Below are 22,814 nucleotides of genomic sequence, written 5' to 3'. Positions count from 1 at the left end.
ATATCGCATCTTGTTCCTTGTACGACCTGATTTTTCGATAGCATTTGCCTTACCGCTATGTTCACCTCCTCAGGTACCCTTTCATACTGATCGTCCTTCCTGCTCCCCCCATTCACTTCTCTCTGCCTGCCATCCTCCCTCTACATCCGCCCCTCCTTCATGGTCTATACTTTTACCACGCTGACTCTTCTGGTTGCTCTCTCACCTTTCTCCTAACACTCGCCCTCTATCATGCTACTGCTTGCGCTCCTATCTGCTACCCTTACCAGGTCAAAACTATGTCGCGATGCTGCATCATGCCATCGCAGGACGCTGTTCTCTCGCTTTTGCGATCACCGTCAGTGCTGTCCGTCGCCTACTCGGGGCAACAGGTCTAAGATGAAGATGTGCCAGGTGCCTCTCATGCCTGGCAAGAAGCGCATGTGCGATCAGACTCTCAGCCGAGATGAAGGCGGCGCGCTTGCGGCGGCGCAGGCGGCCCAAGGAGGCGAGCCTCGGCGACAGGTTCAAGAAGATTGGCGCCAGGCAAAAGGCCGGCACGCGGATCGAGAGGGACAACAAGGGCCGCGAGGTCATGATCATTGTCGACGAGGACGGCCACGAGAAGCGGAAGGTGCGCAAGGTGCAGCGCGATTTCGAGGAAGACGAACGGCAACGCGAGCTCATGAGGCCCGACAGGGACGCCAAGCCTCTGGGGATGGAGGTACCAGAGATATACCAGAAGCAACCAGAACCGGCGGAAGAGGAGGACGACGATATTTTTGCCGACGCTGGGGATGATTACGACCCGTTGGCGGGGATGGATTCTGACTCTGACTCTGATGAGGATGAGGATCACAAACACAAGGACAAGACGGCAGGCGAGGAAGAGGCGCAAGCAAAGGACGAAAAAGCAGCCGCCAAACAGGCCATGCCGCCACCACCGAGACCGAAACAGGCCGAGGCGAAAGACTACTTCAAAGGCTCCAAGACGGAGCTGCTCTCAGCGCAGACGCGCAAGGCACCGTCCATGTCAGACCCAGACATCCAAGCGGCCTTCAAAAGGGCAGCGCAGCTGGGCGCTGCTGCCAAGGATCGAAAGGGAGACGACGACGACAACGACATGGCAGACGAGGAGGCACGTCGGCGGGCCGAGAAACACAAGAAGATGCTCGAGTCGTCGAACCGCGACGATGCCGACATTGACATGGGCTTCGGCACCAGCAGGTTCGAGGACGAAGAGGACTTTGACGACACCAAGGTCAAGCTCTCCGAATGGGGCCATGATGACGATGAAGGTGAGGGTAAGGGCGGCAAAGGAAAGCGCAAGAGGGGCCCGAAGAAGCGAAAGGGCGACGCCAATAATGCAGCAGACGTGCTGCGGGTGATGGAGCAACGTAAGGCGGCGGGGGCTTGAGGCTTCTGGGGCAATTGAAGAGCGATACCGTCTGGATAACGACAGCGGAGTCCGGTGCCTGAGGAAGACGGTACCGCACAATCATAAATTCCACGACTCCAAGGCTCCAAGTCAGGTCAAAGCCACGATCTCGACGTTCATCAGCATCGTGATCCACCATGAAATGCGTCGTGGCTGAGTCATCTGGCGATGAACGAGAAACATAGCCTCGGCCTGCCTTTCTGGGTATCGCTTAGGAACGGGCTCCGTAGGCTATCGTCTACGTGTCTATGTTCACGCACTTGACGCACCAGCAATGCGGCGACCTCCGATCGCGCCGTCGTTCTTGGCCGGCTTGAACCCCCTTCGACATCGTCGCGGGCTACCGCAGTTGCCGGCGAGGCTCAAGAGGCTCATTCGCTACGACAACAAATCTGTCGATTGATCCATTTTCGATTGTCATGGGGAGTGGAGGTTAATTCCCCGCGCTCGAGGTCCACCCCCTTCATTTAGCTGCCCTGGTGTCCACCGAACGAAAGGTCACCGAGCGACTCCAACTCTTCCCCCGCATCCTCACCATCCTCACCACCACACCAACGTTGCCCTGCATCTATATTTTCATCCTCATTGCTACCATCGCAACGTTCTGATATCGACCGAGAACATCCTGGCTACATATTAGCATCGTCCTGTGATACCTCAACCTCCTTACCTCTTATCAGCCTTTATCAACATGTCGATCCCCCTCTCACCGAAGATCCCCCTCTGGCTGGATTGCGATCCCGGCCACGATGTAAGCGAGGCTCGTTCAGGGGCTACGTCGCCATCTGATCCTCTGTTCATCCCCTGACGTGACCTAGGACACATTCGCCATTCTTCTGGCTGCCTACCACCCTGCTATCAGGCTCATGGGTATCTCTACCGTCTTTGGAAATGCCGCCCTCGAGTATGACAACCTGTTCACCAAGGTGCTCTCATCGATGAGATAAGAGGCCCTTCAAGAGCCCACCCGCTAACAGACTTGATCAGCAAAACCACCATGAACGCCGCCTCCATCCTCACCTCCATCAGCAAGCACAATGAGATCCCCGTCTACGCAGGCGCCTCCCACGCCCTGACGCGGCCGCCGATGCACCACCCCACAGACATTCACGGCGAGTCGGGCCTCGACGGCACCGATCTCCTGCCCCAGCCCCTCGTCAAGCCCAACGCGACGCGGCCGGCCGTCGACGCCATGGCCGAGGCCATCCTCGCCGAGGCCCCGAACACGGTCCACGTCATTGCGACGGGCGCCTTCACCAACGTCGCCGCCCTCTTCCAGGCCCACCCCAACCTCAAGGCCCACGTCAAGGCCGTCAGCGTCATGGGCGGCGCCTTTGGCGACGGCTTCACCGACATCCCCCTCGGCAAGGTCGGCGACGAGGAGCGCATCGGCAACTACACCCCCTGGGCCGAGTTCAACATCATCGCCGACCCCGAGGCCGCCGCCTTCCTCTGCGACGACCCCGTCATCAGCCCCAAGCTGACCTTTCATCCCCCTCGACCTCACCCACCAGGTCCTCGCCACCGAGCACGTCCGCGACCTCTGCTCTACGGCGAGGGCGGCCCCAAGACGGGCGCCGGCAAGACGACCCTGCGCCAGATGCTCGTCGAGCTCCTCATGTTCTTCGCCAAGACGTACGCCGACGTCTTCGGCATCACCGACGGGCCCCCGCTGCACGACCCCCTCGCCGTCGCCGTCGCCCTCATCGGCACGCCCCACGAGATTGCCTTTCGCGACTTTGACGCCGCCGCCGCCGGCAGCGGCAGTGTCAAGTACCGCGAGCGGTTCGAGGTCAAGGTCGAGACCGACGGCAGCTACGCCGATGCTCTCGAGGGCAAGACGCAGACGGGTAGGACCATCTGCAGGAAGCTCGAGGCGGGGAGCGCTGGCGTGGCCATCCCGAGGGGCATTGACGTGCCCAAGTTCTGGAAGGTGCTCGAGGAGTGCATCCAGCGGGCGGACGAGGCGAATGCCGGCGCCGTCAAGGGGCTCGCTGAGAAGGGGCCTCTGCATGTATAGAAAATAAATCATAGAAATAGAGAAACTATAGAGTACCTACCTTAAGCAATTTCGATTTTGCCTCGTAGTACTGGTGAGCCAGTAGGTCGGAGGATCCAGATGTCACTCCACGGTCTATCACATCACGCACTTTGTATAGCAATAGTTATGGGGGGTAAAATTATCGTGATAATTGCTACTGGACTCGCTTATGAGGCCCGACTGCCAGAGCATGGCGGCTTAGCCAGCAGTCCATCAACACTCGTTGACCCCCCGAGCCTAGTTTCCATAAGCTCTCACTGGTTCTTTTCCTCCTTGGCATCCTCGCCTTCATTCTCGCCCTGTGTGTCCTCATAATTTTCCTCGCCCTCCTTATCTTCGGCCTCGAGAGCCTCCTCCAGGGGTGGATAATACGGCTCATCGTGCCCGTCTTGGCCATGCACGGCGAGATACGCGGGTTCGTTCATGTTCTCCTGGTAACACTGAGGATTGACCCAAGTCACGCCGTTGCGCAGCTGGTCCAGCAGCCGCACGTCATAACCCATGATGGTTTCTATGTTCGGAATCGCCAGGGCAAGCTCCCGATAGAGGATCTCAAAAGCCTCCCTGCAGCTGTTGCAGATGAGATGATCCGTGCACCGCCCGCGTTCGAACAGCTCGGTAAAGTAGACTGGTTCGTCGGGGTTGGTGGTCGCCTTCTCATCAAAGATGTTGATGAACCGGTACGTGTGGATGGCCCCGCCACAGCGGTTGCAGACGTATGTGATGGCCATGTTTTAGCGTGTGAAGATATCTGTGGGTGATGGTATGGTGGGTGTGAAGCATGTAGCATTTGATGCAGAATTCGAATGGTGGATATCTGGGACCGGAAGCTCACATGTATAAGTATTGCGCGTGCAAATGAAGACAATCTGTAAGGATCAGATCACAGCGCTTGGTTCTTTGAAGGATTTTCCAAATTAAACGGATTGATTTCGAGTCAACTCATTGTTACCAGTCATCAAAGCAAAGACTGGTTGGTGCGATGGATGAGACATGAAACCAGTAAAGAAGTCGTGCTAGACAAGCATCGTGTATGAGTCTCCGACATGGCATGACTTCAAGTCCCGCCCTGGAATACGGAGTATGTTGGGTTGAGAATCATTCATAATGTCCCGGATCATTCTAGCTACGACTTTCTGATCAACTTCAAGGTTCACACCGAACCTCATGAACGATTTTGAGTAGGATCTCATAGTCTCTAAGACCGAGATCTGCTACTCTGTCGTCGATAACGACAATTACAGAAAGTGTATCATCCCCAGTCCACAGACTTTCTTTCTTTGTCACAAAACCATGTTCAGCTTTTGTCAAGACGCTCAAAATCAACGTTGGTTGTTTAGCGGCAACATTCGGAACAAAGCACAGCACTTCGCACGATCGAAGGCTTGTGTCTTTTCGTGTGACTTGTTCAAGCCAACAGACTGGTCTTCGGCTGGTCGAGACATTGTTCGAGTCCATGGCATGAATTAGAGATGTAAGTGCATCCTCTTTACTGGATGAAGATTCGTGTGACTGCTACCCGTCTCTCAAGCCAGAGCATCGAAAATAAATCAAGCCGTCTTTGGGGTCTGACCAATAGCACTGAAAGCGGGACTGAACATGCCTATTGCATTCATCAACTCAATAGCTAACTGACTAGCACTGTACACTGTACAAGCGAACGGGAACTATCTAGGGACGCTATTAGGTCAGTCACCAATCGCTCACTACAGCATCAGGCCCACGACGAGGAAACAATGCTCGGGAGGAACTCTATATAAATCAGACGAATACCTAAAAATGATACTAAAACAAAAGACAAACTCCAAGCCCAGGCAGGACTCAACTAAATCCCCTCCGGCCCGACCGGCAGCTCACTCCCGGCAATGTTACACTGCCGAAACAGCCTGACCTCATGCTCGGCAAAGGCACCGACGACAGAATGCAGCACGCCGCGGTTGTGGAAGATGACGAAATCGCCCTCCTCCCAGTCATGCGCGTACACCTTTTCAGGCGCAATGCCGGGCCGCTGCAGCCTGTGCACAATCTCCCTGACCTCGGCGAGGTCGTCGAGCACGGTGCCGTCGGCGAGGTGCAGCCTGCGCACGGCGGAGGGGTGGACCTGCAGCGACAGGGCGCCGGTGACGGGGTTGCGCCAGAGCATGGGCAGGATCTGGATCTTGTCGTCGTCGATGGGGGGGAGGTCGGACAGCGGCAGCTCGCGGCCCTCGGAGACGAGGCCGAGGCCGTCGGGGCGGGAGCGGGCGCCGCTCATCCAGACGTAGGGATGGGGTGCGTACTCGACCTTGGTGCCGCGGCAGAAGGCCTGGTCCTCGGGCGACAGGGCTTCGTACATGGCGGCGCCGGAGACAAAGGCCGTGGTGCCGAGGGGGACGGTCTTCTCGTCGCCGGTGCCGTCGTCGTAGCGAAGGGTCTGAGAGCGACCACCGGGAACGCGGACGGCAAAGAGAGAGGTAGCTACGGGAGGCGCGAGGCCGTAGAGTGCGGCGTCAATGTGCCAGCGGTAGTAGCGCGTAAAGTCGAGGTCGTCCTCGTCAGGGATACGGGTGGCGTGAAAGGTACGGTGGTGGGGATGGCGCAGGGTGATGTTCTCGAGGCCCTCGTAGCTCTCTACAAACCCGTTGCCGATGACCTGAACCTGAGGTTGGTGGGGGATGGTCTTGAGGTCAGGGTGTAGGATGGAGCGCTTGGCGTCCAGAGTCTTGCCGTGTCCGTAGGCACCAGCAGCGGCGGGGTCGAAGCGTTGGGTGACCTCGTACTGGGCCTTCGGAGACAGGTGGCCCTGGTTTTTAAAGACAACCACTTGGTGGTGATACAAGGCAATTTGGATCATCTTGAAATCGGTGTCTGAAACCAAGAGTCAGCACGGTGCTCATGCTGATGGTTAGAGCTGAGGGGACTTACCAAGGGAGGTTACCGATTCCACGGGTGTTCTCCCAATTACAAGTAGCACATCAAGTCACAAAATAAAGGCTCCCATAGAGTCAGGCCTTACCAGAGAGATTATCAATGTCCATGTTGGCGATGACGGCGCCCAGTGACGAGCCTTCACCTTGGGAGGAGAGGGGGCTGACTGTTGGAGATGGCATGGCAGAAGGCATGATGCGAGAGGGAGATAGCAGTGTGAACAGAGTTAGGTGGGTGTTGTTGAATACTGATGTTGTTCTGGTATGAAAGGTGTGAAGATGTTCAGCTACTCGAAGACGCATGTGCGAAGTGATGGCTTTATAGATGGGAACAGCCGTAGTCGTGCAGCTGCTTTTCCTCATCCTGCACCAGTCGACGCCGATTGGCCGGAGCGGCCGACATCTTATCTCCTGCTCCGCACCTCCACCGGCCTCGGCCGAGTTGCGCCCGCAGACGGCGGGCAACGTCGGCGGCTGACCTTATCAGTGCATGTTGTGTGGCATCTTTGGCGCCAGAGGCGTGAATATGTGTATCTCCGTCGTCGCTGGCGGAGGCGGCCGATGTGCATGCGCGGCGTCCTCCGGCGTCTCTGGTGTCTCCGGTCTCCCCCAATCCCTCGAGGCCTTCGGCGTCTGTGGCAACCGAAGCATCTCTGGGGGTTCTTCCTGCACCGTATGTGATGGAGCTGCCTTCGTGGGTAATTTGATCGCGGTCACATGGGCATAGTCTCCCATGGCTTTGTATTTGGCCTGAACCGTCACTTCCAAGGCTTCAGAAATGCGATTCACCTCCCTCGCCGCAGCATGGCTGCGAGATCTACGGGTTTAGCGCGCCGTGGACACCATTTTCTGGAGAAAAGCAGTGTCCGAAAACGTGTCGAGGAACTGGTGCCAAGCGTCGCTGAGGATCCAGCCCAACGCTTTTATGAGGACATAAGCGTCCGCCTGTAAGATCGTCTCCATCACGTTAACGACGGAAAGAATATACACCCGAATCACTTGAAAGTACTCGATGTGCCCGGCGGCGCACTGACTGCACTTTATGACGTGAACGTTTTGACTGCGGAGCATCGTCTTGGCAAGCGTCTCGGCTTTGAGTGCGCCAAAGAAGTGCTCGCCCGACTCATGAATACTCTCCATGTCCTTCTTGTAGCAGTTCTTGCTCTGCTTCAGCCTGGCCGCAGCCGACGTTATAGAGTAATCCATCTTGAACCTGCCAGACAGGCTCTAATGAGTAAGGACGTAGACAATACCCAGCTTGGTCTGGCTCGGGGTGGGTGCCTTGTAGATCTCGCGGAGCATGATTGACCGATCGCGATTCATGGCTCGGCGGCGAGGCGAGAGCCTGGAGATTTCGCCAATCTCGTCGGAAGAAGGGCCAGAAACTTCCAGGTCGCGGATCCTTTCGTCCACAAGTGAGGAGTCGTCGTCAGCTTCGTCTTCGTCTTCCGTCTCATGCAAGATGTCATCCCCAAACGCCGACTTGGACATGCTACTCGTGTCAGACGCTACCAAGTCGCCGTTCATCGTGGCTGCCCCGGGTTGTAGCTGTTTCTTCTACTGCTTCGCTGCGGGGCGTGCAGACCGCCTCCTTGCCTGGGTGCGGCCGCTTGGACTGCCGTGGGAGCTGTCGTTAAGCTCAGTCTCTTGGGCTTTCTCACGAGAGGAGCATCATCATCGCTCCCTGCATACGAGGCCTTCACATTGGAAGCTTTGCCCCGGAGGTGGACTCGCAATGTTGTGCGCTGAAATCGCCACGGAAAGAAGCGGCGCGAATGTGATATAACTTCCACAGGTCGAACCTTCGGATTGTTTCTTCTAGGTGGTAACCGCAGTGCGATTTCGTCAGAAAGTCTTCCATTTTGACGAAATCTGACGTCCAGTCAGAAGGGTTAGAGCCTAGCTCATCCGTGGCAGCCGGGCATCAAGACGAAGCATGCCTTTCGTCTTCCTGCCGCATCTTCACTTCGTCGACTTGGCCAAACCCATACAGTGGGAAAAATCCTCATCTGCGACTAAATCAAAGTTGAACTTCCAGTCAGTGTTCTGCTCCGAGCGAACTCATGACCTCCTGAAGGACAAACAGTGTTTGCCACTTCGGAAAGGACATTGGGGAAACGGTGTCCGTCAGTAAAGTCAAAATAGGGTTGCGTTTAAGTTGGCAGGTTTCTGAAGAATTCAAACGACCAGCAAGCGGCTTCTCACCACATATCGGAGGACCCCAATCAAGACCGTCACGCAGGTACTCGGAGTCAGAATGGCAATTCCATGATCCTATTTTGCAAAACGTAGGCTAGGGGCGCTCAGGAGGGAGGAAGAGAGGGAGGAGGGCGGTTATAGGGCGTTCTCGCCGCACTTCCACTTTGCATCTGCACGAAATGCAACCATCTACATGCTGTTGGTTGCCAGCATCCCTTCAGCCCATACATTTCCGGTAAGCCATCTCTATTCCGCAAGAACCACGCCAATCAGACGCAACTTATGCAACGACCCCTACTGGATAACCCCGGGCCATTCCAGCAGCTGGACATCATCGTTTGCCTCTGCGACAGCCCTCACACACGCAACCCTCTCTCTCTGTCTTTCTCGCGCGCGCGGAATCCCGTAACAGTAAAGGCCTACAGCACGCACCCCGTTGCCAACCACGAAGCGCCAACGGGCAAGGCAGATGGCCCGCGAACCATGCCCGCCCATTCCGCCTCCCTAGCCCCTCGTTCCCGCCTCCCTGTCCTTCCGCCTCCAAGGCCGCGGAATCACGAACGCGCAGGCGGACCCGCGCCGTCCGCAGCCGGCACAGCGTACCTCTGCTTTCGACCTGCTCTTCTGGGAAGCAAAGACAACGGGAGTCTCCGCGGGCGAGGGCCTGGATGAGTGCGAGGACGCGAGCGCGAGGGCAAGGATCAACAGTATGAAGACTGATTGAGAAGTTGGCCTCGTCGGGGACATCTACATGCGCGTGCTTTGCCTTCCAATCACACGGCTGCTTCTGGAACCGTGAATCCCGCTGACCGACTTCTTGTCTCGTGCGAAAGCTGCGTCGAGCGCCGCGGCGAAAACCCCTAATCCTTTTGTTTCCCGCGCGGACTAGGATACGTCTCGCCAGGCTGGCCGTTACAGGTCAAAATCATATATCGACAGGGAGCACGCGAGTCAGAGGAAGGCTGGATGCGGAGAAAATTGTGACAATTTGATGCTGTGAAATAAACGCTCACAAATGCCTGGGGGCGCTATGATGATCCTTTTTCCCCTTGAACCATGTACCATGCCCGAAACGCCAGGCTCAGGGGCCTCCAGTACGATAAACCCCAAAATATGTAAGCGTGAAAGAAATATATGCCTACCCTTCTACACCATGCAGGGAGATGCGTCTCTACTTCATCCAGAGTCCAGCACCACCAATGATCGATCCTGTCCTGGACCTGCCACCGAAAGAACTCATGCTGTCAGTCCTAGGCCGGAATCCAGCCGACGACCCAGGTCGCGATTGTGCCTCGACGCTCTGCTCGTAGCCAGGGCCAAGGAGCACACTCGAGGGACTGCGGTGCAGGCTCCGGCGACGCACGGCAGGCCCCTCATCCTGCGTTCCATCCACAAGCTGAGAACAGACGTAGCTCGTCATCCGTAGTGGGGAACCATGCCCGTGAAGGAGGCCGAGGTACCCAGCAGTCGGAGAGGAGAACTGGCGCCTGTGGGGCTGGAGCTGGGGTCGGCGCAAGGCTGGGGCCATGTGGGAGAGGGCTGACCCGTAGGAGGTTTGGGGGCGCGAAAACGAGGGACGAGCATATTTGGAGGGGGACTCGATGCCCTTGGAGCCGAAATCGAAGTCGTCTGAGAAGAAAGGAGATCGGTGCAGAGACCACAGTGTGAGCGAGGTGGAAGAAGCGGACCCTGTAAGCTTGAGGCCATCAAGCTCAGGGAATGGGCTAGGAGAGTGGTCTTGGTTTGCAATAGAGTCGCTGCCGTTTGAGTCGTCCGTCATCGTTGGGGTGTGGGGATCGGCGGTCTCGTACGCCTGCGTGTCGGTGGGGGTTTTGGGGGTATCATTGACATCTTCAGCCAAGGGCTGACGGAACTCGGAGGATTCGGTGGTAAGGGTAAGAGCCTTGACAGGAGCAAAAGCATCCTTAGTGGCTTCTACCGGGGTGGAGCTAGGAGGGACATTGAGCTTTGCTGGCTCAACGGACTCAACAGCTGCGTTGGGGGCCATGGTCTCCAAGACTATTGCATGCTGCAAGGGCATTTCGTTTTTGATGTCATCCAAGGACGCCTGTGGCTCATTGACTGCAACACCTTCGGCTGCCTCCGCGCCATCTACTGTGCAGGGCTTAGCGGTTAGGTCCAGCTCCTTGCAGTCATCCACAGGAATCGCTCCCTCGGTAGGTTCTGCAGCCGGAGTTGAAAGAGATGGCTCTGGATCTTCAAGGGCGACGCTCTCAAGGGTACCAAGAGGTTGGCTAAGGGTGGTTGAGGCTTGCGTCGCGTCAGTATGGAGGTGGCCTTGGTCGAGAGATTCACAACAATATGCAAGCCAGCCCTCAAACCCGGGATTCGAAACGACGGCGAGATCGGTGATTACAGGCACATCATCGAGAGGCGCCAGGTTGACGACTACATCCTGCAGGGGAGGAACTGCGCTGGCATCCTCGTCAGCGGGTGCAGCATCCACAGCTGCCTCGGGCGACTTGGCCGTGAGGACCTCAGCAATCGAGGTTGATGACTGAGCAGCTGAGAGCTCCTCCAACTTTGCATGCCCAACCACTGCATCCAGCTGCTCCTCGAGTGGCTCCTCTAGAATGGGTTCGCACGAATAGCCAAGCCATCCTTCAAAGGGTGATTCATGGGGGGCTTTCTGAACAGCAGGCACTATAGGGTCATCGACAGCCGGAGCGGGATTCGACTGCACGACATGTGCGTCCGATGTGTTCGTCGTTGTGGTTTCTTTAGGGTTCGCAACTTCATCAGACGCATGTGTGGTCGCCTGAAGTCGCTTGCCAAGCAATCCGAATCGGCGCGGTTCTTTGGCCATGACAGGCGCATTTTCTTTCGGAACCTCTGGTGATGCGATGCCATCTTCGCACTCTTGATCCGAAGTGTCGGAATCGCGCCGGACGCGAATTTCATCGGCTGCGCCCACAAAAGCTTGCAGCGCAGGGGGTGTGGTCGGGTAGCTATGACGAGGGCTGTCAACGGCGCAGTCGCTGAGGCTGGGTGTAGATGGCGGGGTCGAGTTCCCAACTTCGTTATCGACAGTGATGGTAGAGAGATCGGCGCTGCTTTCGCGGCTGATCAATGGGGCCTCGATTCCTAGATCATCGTTTCTGACCATACTCTTGACTGGTGTTTCAGGCTGATGTGGCAGCGCGGCTGGGGCCGTTGAGACAGTTGTTTCGGGACACGTCTCATTCGTCTCGATCCCAGCTTCAGCTGGAGGGACGGACAGGCCGCTGGAACCTTGGGCGAATACGGCGGGCGGTCGAGTGGAGGAGGGGGGTGCGCTGCGCTCAATCAAGCGAAGATTCGGGGGCCTTGCCTGCATGTCACTCAAGGACCTCGTGTCAAGTATGACCATGGCGATGTCCCGCTGAATGCACTCTTTGAGGCTCGAAAGGAGGATCTCTTGTTCCGTCTGGGGCTCCTCAGCGAGAGAATGAAGAGAAGTGAGAGAGTTGAGAGAAGCTGGTCGACCAACAATGGTCTTTTCAAGGACCATATGCCCACGTTTGGTAGCAGCCATGACTAGGGTCACGTCTTTGCCATACAGAACATGGGCGATCCCAGACTGGACTCTGTCCAAGGCAGCGTCGATCGTCCGTGGCGCGTAGCAGACTGACGAGTCGAGAACCACAGCAAAGGGATTCTTGATGGTGTGGTCGCGGCCAGAAATCTCTCGAATGAGAAGCTTGAGGTCGTCGAGTGAATTCAGAGCCTTGTCCGTCTCGTCTCTTAGGTCGGTGAGCGACTTGTTCAGCTGCTCAGCAAACTCACGTGCATCGTGTGCATCCGAGTCTTGGAAGAGAGGGAAACTACTAGTGACAGAGCGGCTAGCGTCCGGGTTGTTGATCCTGGTGCAGTTGTGTAGCTTGAAGTCGATGAAGACAGCCCCATCTTCAAATGAGTCTTGCACCTCTTCCAGGAAATCGCACGTCGCCCGAGAGTCGTCAAAGTCGCGTTTCCTGGCATCCAGCGCGTCATGAATACATTTCGACAGCTTCCATATAAAGCCTTCGACCAATCGCGGCGTGAGTGGCGTGGTCTGCGTGCTCTGGATGGTGAAGCGGCGGTCCCAGGTGACAGGTTGACGTGACCGACATTTTGAGCGGAAATTCAGGACGACTTCGTAGCCCGGTAAGAATGGTTCGTGTTGTTTTGCTACGACAAGACGATCCTGTGAGGCGAGGGAGAAGAGTGAAGCACTATGACGGCTTTGGGGCCTCGTAGTGCGGGAATCGATAGAGTGCCGATCAGGTGCCTGCCAGGTGAAGCCTCTATCGTGGCGGCGAAGAAAAGTTCCGATAATGCGGTCGGTTGCCCATGCGACATCAACTGCAGCCTGTCTGTCCAAGGGCAGTTTTTGGTAAGATCTGTACGTCACAGTGGTCCAGGGAACGCCAGCACGGGTGATGGTGAAATGTGCTTCGAAGCGAAGAGGTTTCCTGCCAGACTTGGGATCCAAGGCGGACGAGTCGCGGCGGGTGATCAGATCATGACAGCCATGCTCGAGGCGGCGAAGCAAGCCCTGGCAGATGTTATCAGAAGGGATGAAGTCTCTACAGGCTTCGTAAATGTTGTCGTAGTTGGCCAGTAACGGTGGACCGAACTTGATGAGAGCCCTAATGGTCAGGCCTGCCGGTGGTGGTGTCGATGGCTGAGCAGGAGATTGTGGTGGTGCAAGCGCGGGTGACGCTCTTGTTGGTGTTGCGGGCGGTGTTGGTGAACTAGAGCTCGATACTGATGATGGCCTCCGGCCGATGAGGGGAAATCGCCTTTGGCCGTCGAGATTTGGAGTTGACGCCCTGCATGGCGGGACACCTGCCCTGGGATCCATGGCCATGGGCTTTGGGAGAGGGAGAGAGAAGGAAAAAAAAACGTTGTTTTCGCAGGGAAGGAAAGGTGAAGCTCAGCTTCGCGGGGATGTCATGTGCTGAAAGCTCAGTCGGGCAGGGCAGTGACTTTTTCAATGAGCGGTGGACAGCGTCAAGAAGCAAAAGGCAAGGCCAACAGTGGAGGCACAGCGGCTGGGGAAGTGACCAAACAGGTGTGTCTGATGCAGGCGCCCCATCAGAAAGTCGGGTTCCAAAGTCGGGTTCCAAAGTCGGTTTCCAAGGCCGAGGTGGATAGGCGGAAAGATGGATCGGGAAGAGGGGAAACCTGGGAAACGACGAAAGAGAGGCTGCAGGAGAATGGGGGGTCAGGAATGGGGTGAGAAATCGGCGGCCGGCGGGGTCAAGACGGGAAGGAAGAATGTGAGATGTTCGCCGGACGATGTGGTGTGTTTGTGACGTGAGAAATCGTGACGACGGAGAAGATAAGACGCGTTCTGGACAGACAGGCCGGGAGTCGGAAAGAAGAGAGACAAGTCCATGTATGTGGACGTGAGATGCCCGATGAGCGAGCTTGGGGGCAGGTGGGCCGCTATCGCATGATTATTTTTTGCCTGCCTGTGCTCTGTGCTCTGTGCTCTATGCTCCGCCGACATGGGCTGCTTTGCATGGCATGTGCTGGCTGTGCTGGCCATGGTACAGGGAGTGCCCAGGTGGATGGGGCCTGTTGGAGCTGGCGACCTACTAAGGGAGGGAGGACATGGTGGACAGGAAAAGCAGAGGCTCGTCATGCATCGCCATGGTGATGGTGCTACGTGTATGAGTGTAAGACGAATGACGACGAGGCAGCTGGCGCTGGAAAGCTGGAAAGAAAAAAGGCGTCAGTAAACAAAAACAACATCCCTGCCTCCCACCACTGGGCACGGTACCTTGGCGCTGGGACTGCGTGGGCGGCTCGAGGGCTTGAGAGCTTGAGTCGAGAGCTCGAGGAGGGTCTGACATCAATTCGCTTGGATTCCTCGCCAAATGATCATCTTGACCGAAGCATGGATCCTCCCGCGGCACCATCCCTCGACTCCCTCTAGAAGGGGGGATGGATGAACAGGGACCATGGATGAACAGGGACCGTGGAATCGATGTTTGATGTTTCGGGCAACGTCCCTGGCCTTTCTCCCAGAAAGACGGTCCGTCTCATTTCGGCATGTCTTTCCGCGCCACACCCACACCAAAACGGCCCGCAGCCACGCTGGCGTGGCTCACCCCTGCATGTCTCGATTTCACTTTCCATTTTCATGTCTATTTCCTGTCTCGACCGTAGCATTCATCCTACGCACCTTGCTGTGAAAAAAATGCTTCCAATGGGTCCTCAGACCTCCACGACCCATTTCACGCCGCTAACCCCCTTCTGGACCTCGTCCATGGCACTCTGAAGACCCTCGAGCCCGCCCTCCACGACCTTGGCCTGCAACGGCTTGATATCGCCAGGCTCGAGCCAGGCTGTCAGACAGCTTCCCACTGCCGTTCCCTTGAGGGCCCCAGGATCTCATGTATTCTCTCGCCCAGTCCCACTCGTTGTCGGCTTCCCAGAGACTGCTTGGGCCCGGCAAGGGTCCTTGGCTAGGGTTCGCGAGGCCTTGGGTGCTGCCTGTGCCGACGACGAGAGCCACGCAGGCAAGTGTTTATGAGCCTAGTTTTTCAGATTGTCGACCCATGAACCCTAGACTTGCCTGAGCCTCCAAGGCTCAGCCTCGAGAATGGGAAACCTACCGTCGCCGCACTTCCTCGCACAACCAGTCCTTCCATCGAAACCCAGCCTTGCGCTCGTGTGGCGGGCTGAAGGGTCCAGGAACGCAGGACGAATACACATAAGCAAGATCCTACACCACAGGTGATCAGCTCCGTGCCCGTCGTTGGGAAATAGTATCTATGGAGTTAACAGACCTGCATCGTGACAATCATGCCGTCGTGCTCGGTAAAATAGTCGGGACCAAAGTCGATCATCCGCATGATTGTGTAAATCACCATCGCCTGCATAGCGGCCAGCAATTCCCCGAGCGAAAACTTGTGCATCTGCGCGTCTGTCAGCTGAACGCTGCGCCCATTCCGCTTGGGACTGATACTGACGTCGCTTTTGATCCACCGCTCCTCGGCCTCGATGCTCCGCCAGAGGAAATCCATTGACCCCTCTGACTGCGCCACGAAGCCTTGAGAAATGACGCTACAAGCAGCCAGCGGCTTCAGCGGCTGGGGCGTGGTTGGTGGGGGTTCGACGTCTCGCTCGTCGAAATGCGGGCTGCTGACAAGCGGGTGGATAAAGGCCGGCCACTTGGCCAGCTGGGCCATGAGGCGGGGGAATGATCGGAGCGTGGCGGTGATGAAACGGCGACAGCTGGGGAGAGGCATTGGCCCATTGTCTTTTGCTCGGAGATTGGGTAGCTCCCGAGGGAGAGGAGTTGACTGGTGTCCGAGCCGGAGCGCATGAGGTCCACGGGCTGAAGACTGAGGTTTGGGACGAGAGGTTTGGGGATTGTAGGGGGCGCAGCGAATAGAGTCTCGATCGTGGACAGGAAGTTTGCTGGTGATTGGAAGAGGGTAACGCTGTAATTGTAGTCCTCCTGACTAGCGAGACCAAGATCCATTTGGTCGCCATCAAAGGCCCAGTGGTCGCTGGTGAGTGTGGTCGGATCCTGCTCACCTGGTGTCAAGGCCGTTGCCACGGGTGCGTCGGAACTCGTCGTCCGAATCTGTGAAGTGCCGGAGACTCGGCCGTAGATGCACTCCGTCTGCTTCACAGCACATCGAGAGCACGGCTGGTGAAAGTCGCACTTGTTCTTAGTGCTCCGGCATGCGTTGCATGCGGTCGGTCGGGCAGGCTGTTTTCTTGCAGCTCGCCGACGGCAGTACTGGATGTGGCGGTCATATTGTGTCTCTGATTCCCGCTGTCAGCCTCATTCACAAGATCGTCTGTATTGAGACTTTGAGATGACGAGGAAGGCTTGATATGATGCGAGGTTCAAATTGAGCCTGTGCTTTGCAGTGATATCAAGCAAGCGATAATTTGGTCTGACGGTCAAATGATTTCCTACAGAGTTCACAGGTATATGAAGACATTGTAAAGCTTTGGGTTGTGTCTCATATGGGTATGCAAAAGAAAAGGAGGCTTCTGTTACGGTTGTCCACAGTGGGACTGGGCAAAAGTTTAGTGCACTCAGGTGAGTGAGTGAATTGACCACAGCAGGGCTCGAACCTGCAATCTCCTGATTCGTAGTCAGACGCCTTGCCATTGGGCCATGCGGCCTTTGTTGAAGGTCCGTGAGATCTAGTACATACATGTCGACAGTTGCAACGTCCACCAGACCTCTTTGAACTTCATAGTGAACTTATAGTGCGTCTGTCGTGTTCAAATATTCGACTGCGGTCCGCTAGCAGTGGGAGAGTGAGGGACAATCGTTGATTAATATAGAGCTACAGAGCGCTCGCTCAGCAGGTGAGTCTCAACTCCTGTCCAACCGATTGAACTTCAACGATTTTGCGGATTCATTACTAGATCGATTTTTCTAGCGTTTGATACTCACTCGGGCTTAGGCGACCTGCTATAACGTGTAAGTATTGCAACTGAAAAACAGAGGCCGTTAAAATCCCATCGATCACCAGCGCTAGCCAAAGCTACGAAAATGACGTTTCGTGGCCGTTGTCTTTCATTTTGAGACGTTTGAGACATTTCAATAACGAATGGCTGTTTCATGTTTTCTACTTGAGAGCAGGTGCTCAGGCTGATCAAAACGGCCCACGGTTTGTTCCAAGCCTCATCTTTCAACCTATTTATTTACATGTGTGTGATTGAATGACTTGAACCTTGGGATACCCAGCCTTCAGGTTCGGTTTCAGTCTTATGACAGACTTCCGTCACTGAAACTACCCTCCGAGACTCTGGCTTCCCTCTGCTTGGAAATCTGCCAACCGTTTATTCATGGTGGTTGCATTTAACAAAGATCCCGTGCATCTGAGGGGTAAATTCACATGTTTCCAAGGTATGTGGCTTACAGGCGCCTGCTGTAGGAAAGTACTTTCTTTTGAGTGTCAAATGAGCCTTTCCATGACTGCACGGCGATCCATTCATAAAAAGCTTCTTAGAAAGCCTTCCAGCTGAGGTGTCCATCCCAAGCATCGTGTTCATTCATCCTGATTCAAAATGGCAACCAGAATGATCGGACCTTAGTGACGAATGATTCGTCTATAGGTTCTGAGTCAAGCATTGAGCCAAGCGTAGGCAATGCCGTATAGCTTTCACCTGCTACGGCTATAAGAAGAAACGGCTGATCAATGGGAGTCTCCTCTGGAAACTCTGAAAAGCCATGCACAACGCAGAACAGGTGGCAGATGTCCCCCCTGAACTTGTAACGCCTGCGGGGTAATCGAATGACAGCATGGACGTCATCGTCAGCGTCTTTCACGCCAACGCCGCACAATATATCATACAAAGAACACAGCTTCAATCGTCGTTACAGAATGGCCAAGCCAGGCCCCGGTCCGACCACTGACATACGATGCCCCATGTCCGTTCGCTGCTCTCGTTCCCCCAGCCCGTCGTTCAGCACGATTTCTTCATGGACTGTCATCAATAGCCTCGGAAACTCAGAGGACGAGGAGGGGAACAAAGAAAATGAGAATGAAGAACAAGGTACGCATTAAGTCGACTCTTACCGGGATGGTGTTTGTCTTCACACTGAGTTGCGGGGCTGCCGCGAGACATCCTTCATTGGATGAAACCAAATGCTCGTCACTCAGGACGTATTTGGCACCACGCTGACATAAGTCATAGATTCCCTCGACGGTCTGGATCTCCACGCGACAGCCTGCGGTAGCAGAGAGGACGAAAGCCAACAACATTCACTTTGCAAGCAGGATGGAACCCAGGAGTCATCAGCGAAGGAAGATTGTGATGTAGTGTTCGGCAAGGGACTGGATACTGAAGGATCGGGCGAGACACAGCAGCCATGGTACATGAGTGAGCGCATGCAGATGATTTGGGAATGGTTTCTCTTCATACATCTACCCGAGGTTATCCTCTTCCTCTCCCTCAGCTCAGGCATCATCCCAGTACCCATTTGCAACCCCATCATCTGGACCCCGCGCCTAGCTCATAATCTCCCATAGTCTGATCTTGCCGACGTCATTTCCGACGGCGAGCAGGTCGCTCTTCCTTCCAAATGCAACACACGTCACCCGTCCGAGAGGGGTGTTTTCTGTCGGCCAATTCCTGTACACGGTGCAGCTCGGCAGATGCGCAAGCTTGAGGGCATCCTTCTTGTGCTGGCTGCCAAAGGCGAGCAGCTGTCCATCAGGCGAGAACGTGAGGACGGTGACGGGTGTGACAAGCTGCTCGAAGCGACGTATGGGTTCCGGGTTGGCCTTGATCGTGTCGACGCCCGCCTTGTTTGTCGCGAAGAGCTCGGCACGGTCGTAAATGTTCGTGACACCGCTGTTCGAGCCGACAGCGACCCACCGATCGTTACCGAGGGTGGCAGGACCCTGGTGGCCGCCGAGCGCGACGACAATGCCGCCGATGCAGCCCTCGTCGTGCCAGATGCCGAGGAACTTTCGCTCTTCCATGCTGTACTCGCCAACCTGACCGCCTCGTCCGAGTATCGTGAGGCCGTCGCCCGTGCTCCACCACGCAAAGTCGGCGATACCGTGACGGCTGTCGAGGCGCGCTGCGGCGATCCATTGCCTTGAGCCAACGCTGATAATATTGATAATACCACCGCCTTTCCTCGACGATGCCACGATACCCATATACCGTCCGCAGGGGCTGAGCTTGAAGCGCTCCATCGACTTGTGTTCGGCATTGTGGCCTTGAATCTGTGACGTCTTTTGCACCAGGCCTGACTGCAGGTCCCAGCTGTGGAAGTACTTTCGGCGGCCGGCGAAGAAAATCTGATCGCCGCCGGGGTAGAGGAACTCGGCTCTCCTGACGTCGATCTGCTTGGCCTGCACCGAGGTCAACATGGGGTTGGGTGTCGGGTGTGCCGTAGGGTTGATGTGGTGGAGGAAAAGTACCGACGCGACGCTCGACGAGAGCAGCACGGGATACTCGGGGTGGAAGGAGAGGTTGCCGACGGCGGCCTTGTGTGTGTCGGGTAAGGGGCGGGTTCGCTGAATGTCGATGACCTCGGGCCGCAGCCTCCTCTTCTTGCCGTCGTCCTTGCCCGCGAGACGACCGACGTCGCGCAGCAGCTTCTCCAGCGGCGCCGCAGAAAGCTCACTGTCGCTCTCCTCGGCATCGTCATCGTCGGAGTTGCTGGACGAATCTGACGCCGCAGCGGACGACCTTCTTCTCCTCTTGGCAGGCCTGCCCTCGGCTTCTCTAGCCCACTTTGGGAGGGGGTTCAGCGCCAGGTACTGGCGTCGAAGCCTCTGCGCGTACTCGGCTCCTGTGACCACATCCTCGCTCTCGGCAATACGCAGCTTGCGCAGCTGTGACACGCCCGCCAGCGATACAGTCAATCGCTCGTCATCACTATCCTCCCAGGCCGGCGCGGCGGCCGATGCTGCAGCCTCCTTTTCGGTCTTCTTCGGTTGTGTGCTGTGCTGGCCGGGTGCACTGGGCGCGGCGTCGACGAAGAAAAGGTCGGCATCGTCGACGCCTTCGAGATTGGGCTCGTCAGCCTTGGTGAGCTGTAGTTGGCGTTCCTTCTCAAGAAGATCAAAGTCGGCCAGGGAATCGTTGCTGAAGAGGTTTTGGCGGAAGCTCGCTTTGCTTCCGAGGACCAGGCGCTCGAGCTCCTCCTCCTCGGCGTCCTTCTCTGCGACGGGAGCTTTGGTGAGGTTGAAGACGTCGACTTCCTGGTCGGACTCGTCATCGGAGAGATCGACCTCCTCCGCAATGGAGGAATCGTCGGAAAAATCCTCAAGCTCCTGCTTGTCGGCCATGGTTGAGTATGTCGGGTGGTGGTTGGCGGTGGTGACAGTCGAGAGGCGCTACCGAATGCACCACCCAAGTGTGTACTCCAGAAGTTTTTTTTCTCTGATCCAAGTCAGCCTTGCAGGCCGTCCACTGCTGTTGATTGGGTCTTCAAAAAAGCCATCCGTCAGTTTGGCCAATAGAAGCGCCCTGTCTGGACAAGGCTCCAGGGTTGTCGCCAGCCCCTCTCACCCCCACTTCGTAACATCATCCGACGACATTCAACTCCCCTAAAAAGGTACTCATTCTTCCTCAATGCTATCAGGATACTCAACTCAAAGTGCGTTGGTAGAAACTTTGCAATTTCATGCGTCGGACGTCGAGTTGAATTCCATCAGCGATTTATAGCTGCGTCCTTCGGACCTCCCACCTTGGACCCGACTGCCTTGAGCACCTAGGCACCTATCCTATACCTTAAACTCCATGTCGATCACTCTTCCATCCAAAGGTTAAAATCTCTCGACTTTGCATCCGGCGATCGTCATGGATTTGCTTACGAGCCTTCCCGAGGGCCTTCTCCTCTGATACTCGAGCTACTGCTGCCATCCCAAGTGGTCCGATGCCGCCTCATCAGCCGGAGCATTCATCGCGCGCTGACGCGTGCAAATCTCTGCAAGCATCTCCTGCTCTCCATGCTGCCACGTTCGCGAGAAGCCAGGTTACTTCGAAGGCTGCGCGAAAACGCGGAAGACGCAGTGGTGCGGGCGAAAGACTGGTCTGTCGTATTCGCCGTCGCTGCCCGCCGTCACCATCATCAGACCACAGTCGCCTTTTTCTCCGCGCGAGAGATTCCGTTGCCGCCAGCTGAGCATTGTTTCGAGAGAAAAAAACGTTGGGACGCCATTCTACGTTTCGATGGATTGACAAGGCCCTTGTACTCTGACGATGTCGTCTGGGCTTACGGCTCCGGCGAGGGTCTGCTTGTGTACCGGCTACCCAGCCAGGAGTACTGTGCTTTGGATGTAGCCTTGGGCAGCTCGCAAATTGTGCCATTCACCACGAAAGGTCGTATAGTACGGCGAGTGAGACTCGAGCACGGAGTGCTTGTTTTTGAGTGGGCAGAGCGGGAGGCTTTCCACCCGCTAAACGAAGGCGAAGGCGTCCATCGCCACTTCGCCTCAGTATTTGACGTGTGGACACACAAGGGGGAGTACGACACACTGCCGGACCTGGGTGCTTCGAAGCCCGGTGATGCTGCAGAGGGAGAGAGATCCAAGCCACAAAGATGGCATTTCGCTCTTCGCGCCGAGTGGGAAACCCACTCCCTAGGCTTCCCATTTGCCACCAGCGATCGTTTCTACTGTGCCCACAATGCAACCCATTACGCCCTCTATCTGTGGCAGCCCGATCGCTCGCCCTGGGGCGAAGACAGCCCGCTCGAACGCCTGACGGTCTGGGACATTGGCAACCCCCGAAAGACAGAGTCCTGCATCTCCGTCGCGCCTGTCGAGCCAGACGTTATACGCAACATTACGAACGAACATCTCGCGCTCTGGGGTCTCCGCCAGTCCGACACGCCGTCACTGCGCTCTGTCGCTCTCGACAGCGAGACCCGCGATCCCCACACTGGGCAGTCGACAGGCCACCTCTTCTTCCTGACGGAAGAGCACCTCTGGGCCGCGGCCTCCCAGTCCGGTCTCCCCCCACGCCGCCTTCACAGCGTATGCGCCACCGGCATCCCGCTGCAGGGCAACGGGCCCGTCTGGGTGAACGAGTGCAGCGGCAACGCGGTCAGTCCGGCCTGTCGAGGGAACGCGTTCGCCGTGCAAGAAGAGGATGCGTGGCCCGGCTGGGCGCCGTGCTGGCTGCACGAGGGCTTGCCTTCCCTCACCGTCGCGCAGCTCGTGGACCGCTTGGCGGGGTCGCGCTTCGATGCGCGGCAGTGCTTGTCCATGGAGTATGTCAGTGTGAACAGGGACCCGGAGCAGGGCACGGCCAGCTCCGTCTCGAGAGCGGACGCGCGAGAAGGCGCGAACTCGGCCGACGTCGATGGGGCCCTACAGAGACAAGTTCGGTCCCTGGACGGGACGTGGAGGCGGATCATGGAAAAGGGGAAGATCGCGGGTGATGAGCGATGGATGATAGGCGAGACTCCTGGTGCGGTCGTGACTGTACTCTATTTCTGAGTCTACCTAGATGCCTACCTCAATAGGTCATGGTACGATCCATACATCCATCGCTCTTCCGTTTCGATGCCAGAGATAAAACGGGGAGCTGCGCACATGTTCAAACTCATGCCCAGAATCTGGTTCAACATTTATGGCCCAAGAGAGCCCAGGATTCGCCCCATGTTTGGGCTGTAAGGTGAGCACCAAAAGCAGATCGACCTGGCCTGGGCCTCTTCCATCTCACCCTCGTGACCCCTCATAGTGCCCAAGCCAGCACACGCCCCCTCACCACCAACACCAATCAGCCAAACCCTCCCACCACCCTTCATAAGCGCAGA

General features: G+C 56.5%; 9 protein-coding genes and 1 non-coding gene across 10 annotated transcripts in view; 3 read left to right on the top strand and 7 right to left on the bottom strand.

Moving 5' to 3' along the window:
* The window catches only part of VDAG_04166 (uncharacterized protein), a gene marked incomplete at both ends in the record, with an annotated part of 2,160 nt that extends 764 nt beyond the window's left edge, over positions 1-1,396 (top strand). The window contains 2 exons of the mRNA XM_009650613.1: positions 42-73; positions 394-1,396. Of these exons, the coding sequence (XP_009648908.1) occupies positions 42-73; positions 394-1,396 (1,035 nt within the window). The remainder of the gene's footprint in view (positions 1-41; positions 74-393) is intronic.
* Positions 1,397-2,108: 712 nt separating this feature from the next.
* On the top strand, positions 2,109-3,437 carry VDAG_04165 (uridine nucleosidase; the record flags this gene model as incomplete). The annotated part of the gene is made up of 3 exons (XM_009650612.1): positions 2,109-2,168; positions 2,236-2,321; positions 2,405-3,437. 3 exons carry the CDS (start codon positions 2,109-2,111, stop codon positions 3,435-3,437), a joined length of 1,179 nt encoding a protein of 392 aa, XP_009648907.1.
* A 275-nt stretch (positions 3,438-3,712) lies between these two features.
* On the bottom strand, positions 3,713-4,189 carry VDAG_04164 (uncharacterized protein; the record flags this gene model as incomplete). Its single annotated transcript, XM_009650611.1, has 1 exon — positions 3,713-4,189. The coding sequence occupies one exon, from the start codon at positions 4,187-4,189 to the stop codon at positions 3,713-3,715; it is 477 nt and encodes a 158-aa protein (XP_009648906.1).
* Positions 4,190-5,283: 1,094 nt separating this feature from the next.
* Positions 5,284-6,559, bottom strand: VDAG_04163 (alpha-ketoglutarate dependent xanthine dioxygenase; the record flags this gene model as incomplete). Its single annotated transcript, XM_009650610.1, has 2 exons — positions 5,284-6,305; positions 6,454-6,559. 2 exons carry the CDS (start codon positions 6,557-6,559, stop codon positions 5,284-5,286), a joined length of 1,128 nt encoding a protein of 375 aa, XP_009648905.1.
* Positions 6,560-7,189: 630 nt separating this feature from the next.
* On the bottom strand, positions 7,190-8,225 carry VDAG_04162 (uncharacterized protein; the record flags this gene model as incomplete). The annotated part of the gene is made up of 4 exons (XM_009650609.1): positions 7,190-7,522; positions 7,607-7,856; positions 7,926-7,991; positions 8,167-8,225. The coding sequence occupies 4 exons, from the start codon at positions 8,223-8,225 to the stop codon at positions 7,190-7,192; spliced, it is 708 nt and encodes a 235-aa protein (XP_009648904.1).
* A 1,509-nt stretch (positions 8,226-9,734) lies between these two features.
* VDAG_04161 (uncharacterized protein) lies at positions 9,735-13,409 on the bottom strand (the record flags this gene model as incomplete). Its single annotated transcript, XM_009650608.1, has 1 exon — positions 9,735-13,409. The coding sequence occupies one exon, from the start codon at positions 13,407-13,409 to the stop codon at positions 9,735-9,737; it is 3,675 nt and encodes a 1,224-aa protein (XP_009648903.1).
* A 1,758-nt stretch (positions 13,410-15,167) lies between these two features.
* Positions 15,168-16,203, bottom strand: VDAG_04160 (uncharacterized protein; the record flags this gene model as incomplete). The annotated part of the gene is made up of 3 exons (XM_009650607.1): positions 15,168-15,281; positions 15,346-15,979; positions 16,100-16,203. 3 exons carry the CDS (start codon positions 16,201-16,203, stop codon positions 15,168-15,170), a joined length of 852 nt encoding a protein of 283 aa, XP_009648902.1.
* A 427-nt stretch (positions 16,204-16,630) lies between these two features.
* Positions 16,631-16,702, bottom strand: VDAG_20135. The gene has a single exon. It is a non-coding gene; the product is annotated as a tRNA-Arg (tRNA).
* Positions 16,703-18,540: 1,838 nt separating this feature from the next.
* VDAG_04159 (U3 small nucleolar RNA-associated protein) lies at positions 18,541-20,337 on the bottom strand (the record flags this gene model as incomplete). The annotated part of the gene is made up of 1 exon (XM_009650606.1): positions 18,541-20,337. One exon carries the CDS (start codon positions 20,335-20,337, stop codon positions 18,541-18,543), a length of 1,797 nt encoding a protein of 598 aa, XP_009648901.1.
* A 663-nt stretch (positions 20,338-21,000) lies between these two features.
* Positions 21,001-22,671, top strand: VDAG_04158 (F-box domain-containing protein; the record flags this gene model as incomplete). Its single annotated transcript, XM_009650605.1, has 2 exons — positions 21,001-22,432; positions 22,505-22,671. The coding sequence occupies 2 exons, from the start codon at positions 21,001-21,003 to the stop codon at positions 22,669-22,671; spliced, it is 1,599 nt and encodes a 532-aa protein (XP_009648900.1).
* Between the last annotated feature and the right edge of the window lie 143 nt (positions 22,672-22,814).

The sequence above is a fragment of the Verticillium dahliae genome, genomic scaffold (assembly GCF_000150675.1).
Source record: "Verticillium dahliae VdLs.17 supercont1.7 genomic scaffold, whole genome shotgun sequence".
Lineage (NCBI taxonomy): Eukaryota > Fungi > Ascomycota > Sordariomycetes > Glomerellales > Plectosphaerellaceae > Verticillium > Verticillium dahliae.
The sequence above is the reverse complement of the archived record's forward strand: the minus strand, read 5'-3'. Positions and strand labels throughout refer to the sequence as shown.